Source organism: Melopsittacus undulatus, chromosome 4 (assembly GCF_012275295.1).
Source record: "Melopsittacus undulatus isolate bMelUnd1 chromosome 4, bMelUnd1.mat.Z, whole genome shotgun sequence".
NCBI classification, from domain to species: Eukaryota; Metazoa; Chordata; class Aves; order Psittaciformes; family Psittaculidae; genus Melopsittacus; species Melopsittacus undulatus.
In genome coordinates, this window is record NC_047530.1 from 30,719,283 (window position 1) to 30,733,939 (window position 14,657).

General features: G+C 39.3%; 1 protein-coding gene across 1 annotated transcript in view; it reads left to right on the top strand.

Annotated features, from left to right (window-relative positions):
• KCNK10 (potassium two pore domain channel subfamily K member 10) overlaps positions 1 to 14,657 on the top strand; it is a 57,362-nt gene that overhangs the window by 16,236 nt on the left and 26,469 nt on the right. The window contains exon 2 of the mRNA XM_034062267.1: positions 5,268 to 5,596. Within this exon, the coding sequence (XP_033918158.1) occupies positions 5,268 to 5,596 (329 nt within the window). The remainder of the gene's footprint in view (positions 1 to 5,267; positions 5,597 to 14,657) is intronic.

Sequence of the window (14,657 nt, forward strand, 5' to 3'; positions counted from 1 at the left end):
CTAAAATACATTTTCTTAAATCTGTATAGAAAATGAGTGAAATGGAATGCTGATGTTTGGGAAGGAAAAATGAGAATGAAAGATGAGAAAAACTAGACATCAAATCCACTCAAAAGCACAAATGAATTTTCCAGTAAAGAGTGACAAAAAGACATTATTATTGGAAGGCTGCTTGCTCTCTCTGTAGCTAACTCATGTTCGTCACTATAGTTAAGTCCTGATCTGTGCACTTATATTCTCAGGGCATGTCTGTAATGGACTGATAACTTTTTCACCAATTCACTCTGTGACTGGTGAGACTCAGGAAAGACAGTGCTGGACAATACAGTCTGAGCTGTGTCCTCATCTTTAGTGCCCCTGTGCAAACTGTCTGTGGTGGGTTGACCGTGTCTGTCTGTCAGATGCTCACCCAGCCACTCTTTTACTCCTTTAGAGGAGAGGGAGAGAAAATAAGATGGAAAACTTTGTGGGTCAGTATAAAGGCAGGAAGATCACTTCATAATTATCATCATAAGCAAAACAGGCTTGACTTGGGGGAAATTAATTTGTTGCCAATTAAAACAGATTTGTATGGTGAGAAACGAAGACAAAGGTTAAAATACCTCCCCCCTCCTTTTTTTTTTTTTTTTTGTAGGGGAAACTTCATTCCTGACTGCTCTTCTCCACCCCACATAGTGCAGGGGGATGGCAAGTGAGGGACTGGGGTGAGTTTGGAACAGTTCCTCTGGACCACACCTTTCTCCTCAGGTTTTTGCCTTGCTCCAGCATGGGCTGCAGTCCTTTAGGATAAAGCTACTCCAGCATGGTCTTTTCACAGGCAGCTGTTTTTCAGGCAGTATCAGCCTGCTCTAGTCTGGTGTCTTCCATGTGATGTACTATGGATATGTGCTCTGGTGTGGTCCTCTCCATAGGCTGGAGGGAAATATCTGCTCCACTACGATCACTTCCAAAACTCACACAGGTTGCATGAGAACATCTCCTACAGCTCTTGACACATCTCTTTCTCCTTTATTGACTGTGAAGACTTTCATAGTTGGGAAGGTCTTTCTAGAGAAAGAGAGACCTTGATGCAGACCATACTGCTTTCTTAATTTCTATCATGTTCCAGTTTAGGCTGGTTAAGATTTTTTTTTTTAATTTTTTGCCTAAACAGTAGTTTTCTAATGAAGAAAAATGAAAGACACATTATAAGACAGCAGAGTTTTTTGTTTTCTTGTAATACTGTGTTCCAAATCAATTAAGCAGTTGGGGTATTCCAAGAGCAATTAATTAGCATGTTTCAATTATAACTGATGAAACAAAATTATGTAGATTTTTTTTGGAAACTTACCAGGAATCCTGATTTTGAGCTGACATTTCTCTCCCCATCAGCAGAGAGATCTCAAAAGATTTTTTACTCTGTTTAACTAGCATTATCCTATAATTGGAAGAACACAGTGACTTTATTCCTTATGTTGTTTTGTAGCATAACGTACTCCTCCCTTCTCCCTGCCTTACTCTGGGAAAAGAGCAGTTTGGGAGTAATTGGGAGAAATCAGTGCTACTTTCTAACAGCACATTCGGTCTTCCTGATTTAATGTATATTGCACTTCTGCCTTTACCTGTCTCTGTACTGTGTTGGATGCCTTGCCACTGATGACTAAATTTGCAGCAGACTGCTGAGATGTTGCTGAAGTCAGCAGTGCTAATACTTCATTAGAGAATCCACTACAGGGAAAACAATGTTAGGTTTAACCAGTGGGGTACTGCTGCAGTGAAAAGCTGTATGCTTGGAGGCACTCTATGCACTCCCCAAACAAACAATATGTCAAGCTTTGCTTTCATGAACAGTAAATGTAGTAATAATTCTTCTCACTTCAATGGCAGTTTGCAGCAAAACGCTGTACAAAGAGTAGGATGAAATTCCCCTTGTGTGGCAGGCTCATGATGACTTTCATTGCTCAAGTGTGGTTGAACACCTTTGGGAATACGCAGAGGGACCAGGGCCAAATCAGTGTAAAACATGTCACTGCTGCCAGCAGTTTTCTTGATCCATGGTTGTATGGATCCCGTGGTCCCCAGGCAGCAGTGCATATTATTATGCCTCAATCCAGAACAACAGCCACAGGGATACTAGTGTTCTGCCCAATATGTAATGGTAGCCTGCAGGCAGGGTTTTTCTTCCATTTCTTGATCACAGCTGAAATGTCACCTGTTAATTAGACCACATCATGCAAAGATGCTGCACAAACACAAAGGCAGACACAATCATTGTCTACTGGGAATTTTGCTGTAAAAGCCAGACTTTCTAAACCAGCATCAGATTTTTGAGTGCCCAGTGTGTAAAAATCCAACATTCATTGTGTTGGTTAAATGGATGCTCGCTACTTTACAAAACCTGTTAAAAAAAAAAGTGACAGAGATGAAGAATGGGGGTTGGCAGGGGGCTGTAATAGCAAGAAAAGCAGGTGGTGGAAATGATTAGCCCTGTCCTCATAATGCAAAATTTAAATGGCTTAATGATTTTTTTTTTTTTGTTACACATGAACAGAAACTTCCACGTGTCATTACTTCCATCATGCATATAGCAACTATCTGCTTCCTGTTGGACATAAAAATTCCCTTCATCCATGAATGTGCATGCATTTTCTTAGTGGTGTATTCAGTTCATATGGCTGAAAGCTTGATACACTGATTGCCTTAGCTCTTCCTCTAGCATTTCTCTTTTCCAGGCATAGCCCTGCTATGTTAACCCAAGCAGCCAGTAGCTGAAATGACTGCGGATTCTGTGGGAATGCTATGAAATTGGAAGTAAATGTTAGACGTCCATTTTCCCTATGAACTTCTGTCTGGAGACAAGCCACAGTCTGGAGTGCAAGATTGTATGTTATTCACTGGTGGGCTGCTCATTTTCCTGTCTTTCTACACAGTTCAATCTGGAAACCTTTTGATGTTAACTTCAGTGTGTGTCCATTTCAGCAGAGATGTGGGTAGGGGAAACTCAGACAGTTAGAATACTCAGTCCAGTGAAAATTAAATAAATGAGGCTCCTGCTAAGATGTTAAAACAACTGTGGCCAGTGGAGTCCCTTCATACCCCAGTCCTTTACAACCTGTTTTAAGAAGGTAGATCCACCTACTTTTAGCGTATGGTTCAGGGAAGCTCTAGTTTACTTGGCTAGCATCCCACACACAGTTCTGAGACTTGATGCTCCAGGTCTCTGTTTTGGAACTTCATACACTTGACAAAATATCATATTTGTAAATTACTTCGGGAGACAATGCTGCCTTATTAAGTAGTGCTACAGGAAGAATGTATAAGTGGAGATAACCCAATGGAGGATCTTGTTAAAGCTGGAAGGAGGATAATTTACTCATGAATTTTATCAGTGAAACTGGCCTGCATGATAAGATTACTTTATAATTCAAACTAAGCTCCGAATTTTAACACAAACATAAGGAAGACTTCATGGGAAATTTTGAGTGCTTGACAATGCAAATGTTTGAAGAAAGCATAATTTCCTTTCTTGAAAAAACTCCCATCGTATTATGAGGATTCGGGAAAAATTACTGGTGCTTATTTAGGATTTTGGGAAAAATTACTGGTACTTACTTTCAGATGCCCATCAAAGAATCTTTTTACTTGAGCTGAGAGTACTTTTTTGTCTTCCTTGGATGGACCCATTAAAATGGGAGATGAAATGTCCAGTTTCATTTTTGGTCAACTCATGTATTAAACTTAAGGCCAGCTGCTGGATTTATGAATGCATAAGTATATGTGGCTTCAGTCTAATTCTGTGCTGAATCCTGCGAAAGAAATACATGCAAAGGGGATCAACCACAGAGGCTTCTTCTCTGATCTTGGATCCTTTCCAATCCATTTAGAATCTTAGCCTTCAATTCACATATGAATAGAAATATTAACTGTAAAGCAACTGTAATTGTCCAGCAAGTAAGCTGGAAGCTCTGTCCTCAGCACAGTGCTTCAGACATATATCGCTTCTGGGAAAACGTGACTGTAGTAAACAGCTGAGTTCTTAAATTATTCAGTATCATAAACCAGTTTCTATTGGGAAAGAGTTGTAGCCCACTTCAAACTCAAGGTATAATTATGTTATATGTTAAATAGTTTAGAATCAGTTTTTGATGCCACTCTGGTCAGATGTTGTAAATCCTTCTTGCTTTACTTTCTGAGAAAAACAGCATGGACACTTTGGGAATAAAATCAGAGAATGCAGCTAAAGTGGCTATTTTAACTGCAATCTGATTTAGGTCTGATATGAAATAAATCAATTCATTTTCAAAGAAATTACACATCAGCGACAGCTGCACCATGGTAAGAATACAGCATGAATTTCCGTTAAAATTAATCCAAAATCTGTAAAGCTTGCATGTGGTATCATTTTATCAGTGGATGCTGAGGAACCTGGCCTCATCCTGCCATTGTTAGCTCTGGAACAGAAAGCGGGGAAGTGTGATGCTGAGACACCTCAGTTAGTTGGAGGTGAGCCAGCTTTGATTAGGATGCCCTGGCAGCTTGACACAGTGGTCGGGCTAATAAGTCTGGCTGGAAGTCGATGTTTATTAGCTCTGATGTACTGCTAAGGTCTTGTGGGCTATACAGTGTCTTATTCCTAAACTGGAAGGTCCACCATTGTGCTCAGCATGTGGGTGATTTTGACCTGACGTATCTATTATGTTTTGGCTGAAGAATGATTTATGCTAAAATTTGTGAAGTTTCCATGCTTTACGAATATTGTCAGAAGTGTTGATTTTATGAATGCATATAAATAATATGGGCCTGTTTATGTTGGCAAGCCAAAGAGCATTGTGCTTTGCAAAGCATCTTCAGTTTCTGTCAATACCAGACCAAGTAGTGATCGCTGATTATTTATTAACAGTTCAGTTTCTTAGCACTGCTAATACTGTTAGTATAATAATTTAAGGACAAAAATCACTGCCAGGTCCCTCACCAAATAACATCTTGTGTGATTAATATACTAACTAGACAAATTTCATGTTTTTACTGGGTAAATGGTTTTCTGCATCCTTCTCAAATTTTTGTGTATGCAACTGTCTCGTTCTAGAGGTAATGGGTGAAGCAAACCCCTGAGGTAACTTGGACAAAACACACATGGAGCCTTCCAGATGAGAAGGATCACATCTATGTGAATAACATGGTTTATGCAAGAGTCTTGAAAATGGTGTTTAGGAAAGCTGTTTAGGAAGATCAAGGTTATACCCTTAGGGATTTGATTTTGAATACGATTTTTTTACTTTGTGTTTCAGTGGCTGTTCCCTCACCAGTGCCAGCTTGTGAACCTGAGCCCAAAGCTATCGGGCATAACCCAGCTCCACGACTCTCCATTTCATCCCGAGCTGCTGTTGTTGCTACCATGGAAGCCCCTTCTCAAGGCCTTCAGACAGTCATGAAGTGGAAAACAGTGGTGGCTGTCTTTGTTGTTGTGGTAGTTTACCTGGTGACAGGAGGACTTGTCTTCCGTGCCCTGGAGCAGCCCTTTGAAAGCAGGCAGAAGAACACGATCGCACTAGAGAAGGCTGACTTTCTTCGGGAGCATGTTTGTGTAACTCAGCTAGAGCTGGAGACGCTGATTCAGGTAGGCCATGTGAAGAAGACAGTACCTCTTGCAAGTTGGGATAAACAGCTTGGTGTTTTTTTGGTCAGCTGAGTTGGTGGAGAATAAAATTGCTCATAGAACCCTCACAATGGACAATGTGAAGAACAGGATTTCTCTCAGTCATTTTAAAGTCTGAGAAATAGAAACTATGGCTCCAAAACAGTGTAAATAAAGGTTAAATATATTCACTAAAATAATGAAAAATGTGTGCAAGGTAAATCAGAATTTAATATCTGGACAAAATTCTTGTGAGAGGTGACAGATTTGCAAGACACTTGCTCAAGATCTCTGAATTTTCAAATGATATTAAGTTCTTAATTCTTCCTTAAAAATTAAACACAGCAACCAGGAGAGCAAACAAAAAAGGATAGGTGGGAATTTTGAAATAAATATTCAGCCCAGAATTCTGAACTTAATGTAAAATATTACTTCACAGGTTTACTATTGTGAATTTTAGGTAAATGAATGATGATAAAGAAGCAATTGAAAATAGAAAATAATTGGTATTTAAGAAATACAGAATTTGTAGTCTGGTCTAGCATGCAAAACTTTAGAATCCATTTTGAAGGAAGTAACTATCAAGTATACTGGAATAAGTGGAAAATGGAATAACATGCAAAAAAGGTCTACCAAGGTTAGAGTTATCTTTCATTGATTAAAACTCTTGACAAGAAAATTATTATGGATGTTAGAAGACTCCCATCAGTTGCCTGGAGAGAATAGAGATTAGGTAAGAAATATGAGATACCTAGGGTTTATATTCCAAAGTTGAACTTCAGCCTCATATTTCAGACCTGATTTTTTGTCTGAGTTTTCCAAGAGCACAATGTGTTTCCCTCTGGGGTGTCGCACCAGAGTGTTGTTGGGATTTCAATCTGTTTGAAAGAGCACAGAGCTGTCCCCTGGATTCTTGTGTCTATCAGCCCAACTGTGTTATAAAACCCTTTCTGTAAGTGAACCAAATTTATCAGCTTAGCTTTTTTTTTTTTTTTTAAGAGGCTGTTCCAGTATCTCATTGCTGTAATGGAAAAAGCATTCTTCTACTTTTCAGCTTAAACTTGTTCAGTTTCCTTGTAGATGATGTTCCACAATATCCTGTTGTTTAACTGATTCCTTATCCACATATGTAGACAGCAATGCTCTTCTGCCTCTTCTAAGCAAAAAAAAAATCTTTCTGTTTCTTTGCAGATAGATGCGGGTTCTCCCTGCTTGTGGTCTGTGTTCACAGAAAGACAGGTCAGTTCTGAATCAGAAGCTGTGTACCTGTACCTTTGGGCAGCCTGCTACTGTAGCTAAGAAGCCAAACCTGCTTCAGCAGGAGGTGGTATTGTGCTGATGTGACTATGCAGCTTTTGGATCAGGGCTGGCCTTGATCACATCCTTCATCTGTCTGCAGAAGACAGGTGAACATGTTCAGTTTTCAGGGTAATTCTGTCCAGGGCTGTTGGATCAGACGTGCTTCTCATGGCAGTGTTGCAGAGATCCTTATTTCCCTCAGCTCTTCGGGTGTAATGTATGCTGTCTGATTCAAGGATTTAAAAAAACCCAAAACACTAAAAGCAAGAAATTTGTATTCCCTTGGTGGGAATGTCACTATTTAAAGGTCTGTAAAATGCTATCTTTTCTAGCAGAAAGCAGAGCACATATTAAATACAACAATTAAAGCACATAAACAGGGTGGTAGACTCCCGCATATCAACTGCCGTGCAGAGTTTTAAATAGCCCTTATTCTGTGTTCTCTAAGCTACATGCCAGATTTAATTCTTTATTTTACACATTTTTTTTTTCTTCTCTCACCTCAAAAGTGGTGACACTAAAATAAAAATACAGGCATGTTGTGTCATTAGAAGGCAGATACTCTGAAAAATACTTGTCTCCTGAGATTTCAGTATGCCCTCAGGCATTACACTGGGTAACTGGAAATCATTTTGCAAAGGTAAATTAAATTGGTTTAGCAGCTTAGCATGTGAATGTCTTAAGGCCAAGTGATGTGAAATATTGAAACAGATTTGTCAATAAATAACAAGTTCCTTTGGATACTGCTGTAAGTCTGGGTGTGAAAGTGGCTCCAGGGATGTAGTTGGGTATGCTGATACTCTGATTGTAACTAACTTGCACAGTGTAACAGAGAACCACTGCTTGAAGATAATATCATAGGTTTAACACTGTGCTTTCATGCCTTCATTTTGATGATCTCAAAAGTGACATCTTCCTGGCTGGCAAAATGCATTTCTGCATCGCACCAAATTCTGCGTCTGCCTTTACAATTGTGATTTCAGACTGATGTGGCAACTTCCATGGGTCCTGGCTGCTGTGCTGTGTGCAGTCAGCACCTGGCTACTGCTAAGGGAGCTGTTTGTAATTAATGTTATTTGGCTACCTGAAAGCATTTAGATGAACACAGATCATGCTCTCCAGAATAGCTGTTGCTTCACCTCTGTGCTTTGGAGTATATGGAAAAGCACATTCTCCAAATACGAGAGACCTTTAGAACCAGTTTGTATGCTTTTCCTGTCAGGGTAGATCTGGAACAATCTTTTAAGGAGAAGAGGAAAGGAGTGTCATGATCTTTACAAGGCTAATGATGGATATATCTATTGGTTTGCTTAAATTTCAATCTTTCAAAGGACTCTCCTTTGGAAAATCTATGAGGAAGTGGCTCAGCACTGTATGAAGAAGTTGTTAAAGTTTATTGTAGATGAGGCTTCCTTTCCAACTCATTCTCAAATAACACATTGCAAATATTAGTACTGGTAGCACACATGTGAATTGCTGAGTCCATACTGTGAAGTTCATTCATAGACTTCAGAAACGATACAGTGATAAAAGAAGTGTGAATCCTTATGAAGTATTTTAAATTTGTATTTATCTCTTGGGTTTTAGTTCAGGTTTGTTTAGTACTAACACAATGACAGAAATTTTTGTCTTAACAATAGTGTTTCACAGTGTAGTCTATATTGTCTACAGCTACCAGAAGTGGGTGTTCTTAACTGTATATTTTTAGAGCACATTTCTTCTTCTGAAGACATTTGTTCATTATTTAATACCTTATGTGATCTACAACTTAAGACAATGGTGAGTACTGGAATGATAAAATTGCAAAATTGTGTGTTCTGTTATTGGTTTTGTTATTGTTCTTACATGTCATAGCAGAAGCTTATTAGTAGCTGGGTCAAAGTTATCATACCTTTGTAAAAATGCACACTTAGAGTGTATAATGGGGAGGTTACACCTTTCAGAAAGATCAGATGTTATCATTAGGAGAGGTAGGAAGGAAGACCATCAATGTGTTTTGGCAGACGAATTCTTATGAACCTGATAAAGGTATTCATATTCTGTTTCTATGTAGCCTGCGCACTGTGTATGGGTAAGAACTTTTGTAATGAGCCCTGTTTTCATAATAAGCCCTGTTTTCACAATGATGTAAGAGAGAGTTGCTTGCCACTGTAAGAAGTTACTTAGGTTATTGGAGAGCTGCTTTCTTCTTCCTTTTCCTTCAGGATTTAATTTAGGAGTATGAGTGATTATAATATAAAAAAAATAAAGAATCACCCACCTGGGAACTAAGTCATATTGTCAATGTCCACTAATGACTACAGCAGTTCATTTGGGTTAGCCAGTAACTGAAAAGGAAAAACAGAGCTGGAAATAAGCTATGCAGGCTTAACTGGCTAATTATGTTAGTAAGAGTTCATATTTTGGGTAGGCACTTTTGATTAGTGTTCTGGACTACTTTTGCCCTGAAGGTAAGCAAGGAAGGGAATACCTTGTAAGGATGTTTCAGTTTTCAGCTGCCTGCCAGGTTCATGAGCCAGCTTGTCTTTTCTGGTTGTTAACTTGTAAAATGAAGAGAACGGGGATGGTTTTCATGTGCTAGAAGAAAGCTCTAGAAGGAGGAGGAAAATAAAAATTGTTTTGAATTAACTCTGGGGAAGGCTTGCGTGTAACTGGAGACAGGAAAAAACTGTTTCAACTGTGAAGCAAAACAATGACAAAGACCTGATTGTTGAAACTTTTGCCTGTGCCTCTGGACGTTGTCTGCTACATGTCCCTACTTACCTTCTGTCCCTGATCTTTATTTTACCTCATTTCCCCATAAAGGATATGAAAAAAAGAATTCATATCTCTTGGGTCATGTATAAGTTGGTGCAGTTACCCTAGTTTGTAACTTCAGTCCAGAGATACTCCAGCTATATAGGAGGCAGACTGAGCCTAGGATGCTGCAGAAGTCTGCAGCTGTCATGTAGCTACGTTGCTTCCAGAACTTATCTAAGAAGTTTACAGTGAGCTAAGCTATTTGGACTGAGATTTTTGTGCATGTCTCCTGTTGCATGCCGTAGGTCTACCCTCAGACACAGTGCATGCACGACAATCAGATTGTTATGGGTGGAGGTAAATCACTGGTCAATTGTCACCTACAGACTTTTATGGGATACACAGTATTTAAGGGATGGTCTTTCAAAGCTTACTACTTTTGATTATACTTGAACAAAAATTGTTGGCCTCAGTCTTTCAAAGGTGCTGTTGTTGAAAAATGAATAAATGGGAATTTATGAGGATCCCTTAATCACTGGTGACAATAATTAGAGACGTGGGGAGTATGGAGAAAAGTTATTAAAGAATTAGTCTTTAAAAGCTGCTTGCTAATGAGAAGCATTCTACTCATTGTAATAGAGAAACATCAGAGCATGAAAGGCAATTGAAACAATTGTTTGTATGCTTGATAGGAATCTGCTTGGAAATGAATTGTAAAGGGAGATAATCATTAGTGGATTAGCATGATCTGTGGAGAGGAATTAATGGAACTAGAAAAAAGGCAACAAGATTTTTCTTTTTTTATCAAATTCCTATTCCTGATTACACATAAGGTACATCTTTTTCATAGCTCAGCACTCAAAAAGTATATTATTATGCTATTCCTTGGAAATTATTTGCTGCTTTCATGCTTGGGATCTTACTGGAAAAATTAAAGAACCATAAACAAGTGAACCATATAAAAGCCTTTCTTTCCAGAAAAAAAACAGAATTAGTCAATTCAGCCTTTAAAGCAGAGGTTCAGTCTTCCAGAATTTAATTTTAGAGACAAAAGGTGTAGAATTTAATACAATTGGGAAAATTGTGCAGATAGAACTGGTTTATATAACAAATTGACTGACACCTCAACTCCTGGTAGTAAATTTTACTTCCTTTAAAATCTGAGATAGATATATGAAGATAGCAAAAGAAAACTGTCTTGCATTAGTTTACGGGGCCTATAAGGATGCTATGGAGGAACTCTTCGTTATGGACTGTAGTGGTAGGACAAGGGGTAATGGGTTAAAACTGAAACAGGGGAAGTTTAGATTAGATTTGAAGAATAAGTTCTATACTGTGAGGGTGGTGAGGCACTGGAATGGGCTGCCCAGGGAAGTTGTGAATGCTCTATCCCTGGTGGTGTTCAAGGCCTTGGGTAACATGATTTAGTGTGAGGTGTCCCTGCCCATGGCAAGGGGATTGGAACTAGATGATCTTAAGGTCCTTTCCAACCCTGACTATTCTATGATTCTAATAGACTCTAAGCATTTTCTTGATATAACTGTTCTTAATTAGCACTTAAGATACGTAATGCATCAGTGATGTCTGGTATTCACTCATGCACCAGGGATGATATGTGAGTACCCTGGCACAGTGAGGACTACCTGTACCTCAGAGGACAGGGAACTGGCAGCTGGGGACCCCACTAGTGCCAGCCAGGAAGGATGGCTGCCTGGGGGCAGCTAGGGGCATCCTTGAGCCCAGACTATCAGGCACCTCCCCAGGTGAGGCTGAGGCTGGATGGCTGGAGGGACATCAGCCCATGGATCAGACCCCAGCTCAAGAGAGCCTGTGGCTGGGCAGGGTAGGGCTGCAGAGAGCTGGAGTCTGCCACTTGTATGGTGTTGTGGGTGCAAGAACTGAGGTGATGAAACCCTGGTAGTTTCTATTTGGTATAAGGGGAATATTATTGATTTTATCCATAGAGAAGAGATACTGTTTTGATTTTATGTTGTGTGGGGATTTCTTGACACGTGATGGAACAAGTTAGTATTCACTGTAGTTTTCTTTAGACTTTGAGTCCTAAATGTTAAGAACTAGGCAGCCCAAGGTAGGCCCATGCCTCATAGTCTTTAAATACTGCTGCCTGAATATGAACAGGTGGAACTGATAAAGCCTATTCCAGATTAAGATGGAGTCCAGATTGTACTCTTTTTGGGAATTCAACATTCAGTCACTCTAGTATCACCACATATTTTGATGTGGGCTTTGATGTGGGCTTTGCCTGCAGTCCCATGCAGATACACTATTACAGAGAGACCACAGTGTGCTGATACCAAAGGGCCCAAGAGTAAAATGCACATATATACAATGATGGGGAACCAAACTGAAAAGAGTCATCAGAAATATATGTTTAAAAAACATATAATAATATAAACTCAGCAATACAGAGTACTTGATTTACTTTGGTAGTTTTGTCATTTCCCTCACTCATATCTGCCTATCGGCTTTAGGACACACACATTACTTGAACAGCAAGAAAGACAATTACAGCCCTTTGAGTTATTTGAGGTTATTGCCTTCCTTGAATGGGTGGCATTTCAAAATATAAGTTACCATAGAATAATAATTATTTGTTAAAAAAGAATGCCTTTTGAATTCATAAGAAGTATTTAAAGAAAGTGCACAGTTCATGTAATTCCCGTGAGAAGGAAGAAGGAAACAGGAAAGGAGTAAGTATGCTTTGATGACCTGTTACTTTTGATGATACTTCAGCTAAAAAGAATACCTGAAACTACTAGTTTAAAATGTCTTAAATGTGGAAGGCTTGCCATCAGAGTGCACTCTGGAAACTAGTGCTTTCTCTCCTCCAAGACAACCTGAGGATGCAGATCTTCAGGTCCTGCAAAAAAAGCCTACCTGTAGTTTCATGGATGGGAAAACATTGTAAAATTTCATGGTCTGTGCGAATTGGGAAAGTCTTGCCACTGATAGTCCTGTTGGAGTTTTACGTCAATCCTCGTCTAGCAGGATACTTCTGTGTAGGTGGACTTTTGGTGGTTGTAGTAAGGCATCCTTTACTCATCACATGACCTGAAACTGCGTATTTAAGTGCTGCTAACTGTAGGGCTGCTCTCTTACTGCTCCCTTTCTGTCCTTCATGATGTATGCAAAACATTATGTATTACGACCTAACATTGGGATAGTTGGATATTTATAGATGAATGATGTCAGTCAAGCTTTAAAGAAAAAATGAATTGTACTGGATGAAAAGTGAGCCTGAGAAGCTCAACGCTACCTAAGGCAATTGGACCCTCCTTAACTTCAGGGATTAGTGCTTGGCCCTAACAGACTTGCTAAACTGTGTAAACTCAAATGTGATTAAAGTGTTGTAATTAGCACACTGACATTCACGCACTCAAAGGGAAGGCAGGCAGCATTCCTTGGCAAAAGTAACATGCTGGGTAGCTGACAGTGTGTCATGGCCTATTTAAACAGGCAACCTGTCTGCTATGCTGATTTACACTCTTCTGGGTAAACAAACAAATGATCTCTGCTTTCACAGCACTCACAGTATGCCAGCAACTGGTACAGAAGCCCTTTCAAAGAGTTTGGTGCTAAACACCTCCTTTCTCTATATCCCTGTTTCTTCAAGTATGGTCAGGTGCCGAGGAGCCCTGGCTTTCTGCCCATGTGAAATGCAAACAGTCCGGTCTGTAGCTTGCTCACACTGTAATTTCACTATCAGCTTAGCCTGGCATGTAACACCATTTATGTTTAAAAAGGCTGTCCTGTACTTATCTCTTTAGATATACCTGGCCTTTGTTCTTACCCAGGCCCCTGTTCTCCCATTGAGATCCCTTTTTGATGAGCAATGTGATGAATAACTAAAAATTGGGGAGCAGATTAGCTGAAACTGGCCTAAGGAAAAAAATGTGGTAGAGGAATAACAATGAAGTCAATTGGAAATACAGACAAAAAATGAGTAAGAAAAAGTGCAAAATGGAAAGGGAAGAAAAGAAAAAATGTGATAAATGAGCAATCAGATGGAAGAAGTGAATGAGGAGACAAGTGTATCATGAAAGCTAGGGGTAGAAGAGGTGTCAAATGGATGTATTTAAATATCAGTGCTAAAATCACAAAAGAATATGAGGTTAAAGAGAATATCAGGAGACAAATTATAGAGATGAACAGATGGGAAGTGGGGCAATAGTAAAATGGTTAATTTTGTATATGAACTGTATAGAAAAAGGTGAAATACAAAATCACTGACAATTTGTAGATCACAATTCAGAGGCAAAAGAGAAGATTTTGTTATAGAAGTTTTTGGTTATAGAAATGGAATGAGAAAAGTCAGAAACTTGCATTGATAGGTGAGGATTCTGTGTTGAAAAAAGTCAAAGAAAGAAAGGATGTGAAAGCAGAACTTTACCTCTCCTGTTGAGCCTTGGCAATAAGTTCACATAAATAACCAAGGCTAAAGACTGGTGGCAATATTTAGGAGGAGGAGCAAATATCAGAGTGAGAGAGAAACTGAAGATCTGGCAGTATAGCAGCAACATGAAGTGAGGTTGGAACAGAAAGGGAGAAAAGCTAAGAGCTGGAAATGGTAAGTGGCAGAGAGAAGCTTGGTTCCTTTTGCATTCATTTAATGGAAACTAATAGAAACAGAGGGGAACATTTGGGAAGAAGAGTTTTACTTTGAAAGGCAGTCATTTTTAGCCCCTGTTTCAGAGTGAGGTCTGAATTTCTCTCTGACAGGCAGTAGATTGCATGAGATCGACAAGTAACTAGACAATATGCACCAAAGGGCATCTCAAAAATGAACTTAGAGCAATTGAGCTGAATGTGCCAGCTAGTGATGAGAGATTTATTTCTGTGCTTTGGAGGCTGATGTGTGATGGCTAATACAGATTTAGCTGTATTTTCCTTTGGACTGTGAAGCTGCAATGAAAAGCAAGCGCGTATTTCTCCATGATACAGTATGGTTCATTTTTAGAATTCCCCAAGCAAACATTCAGCAGGC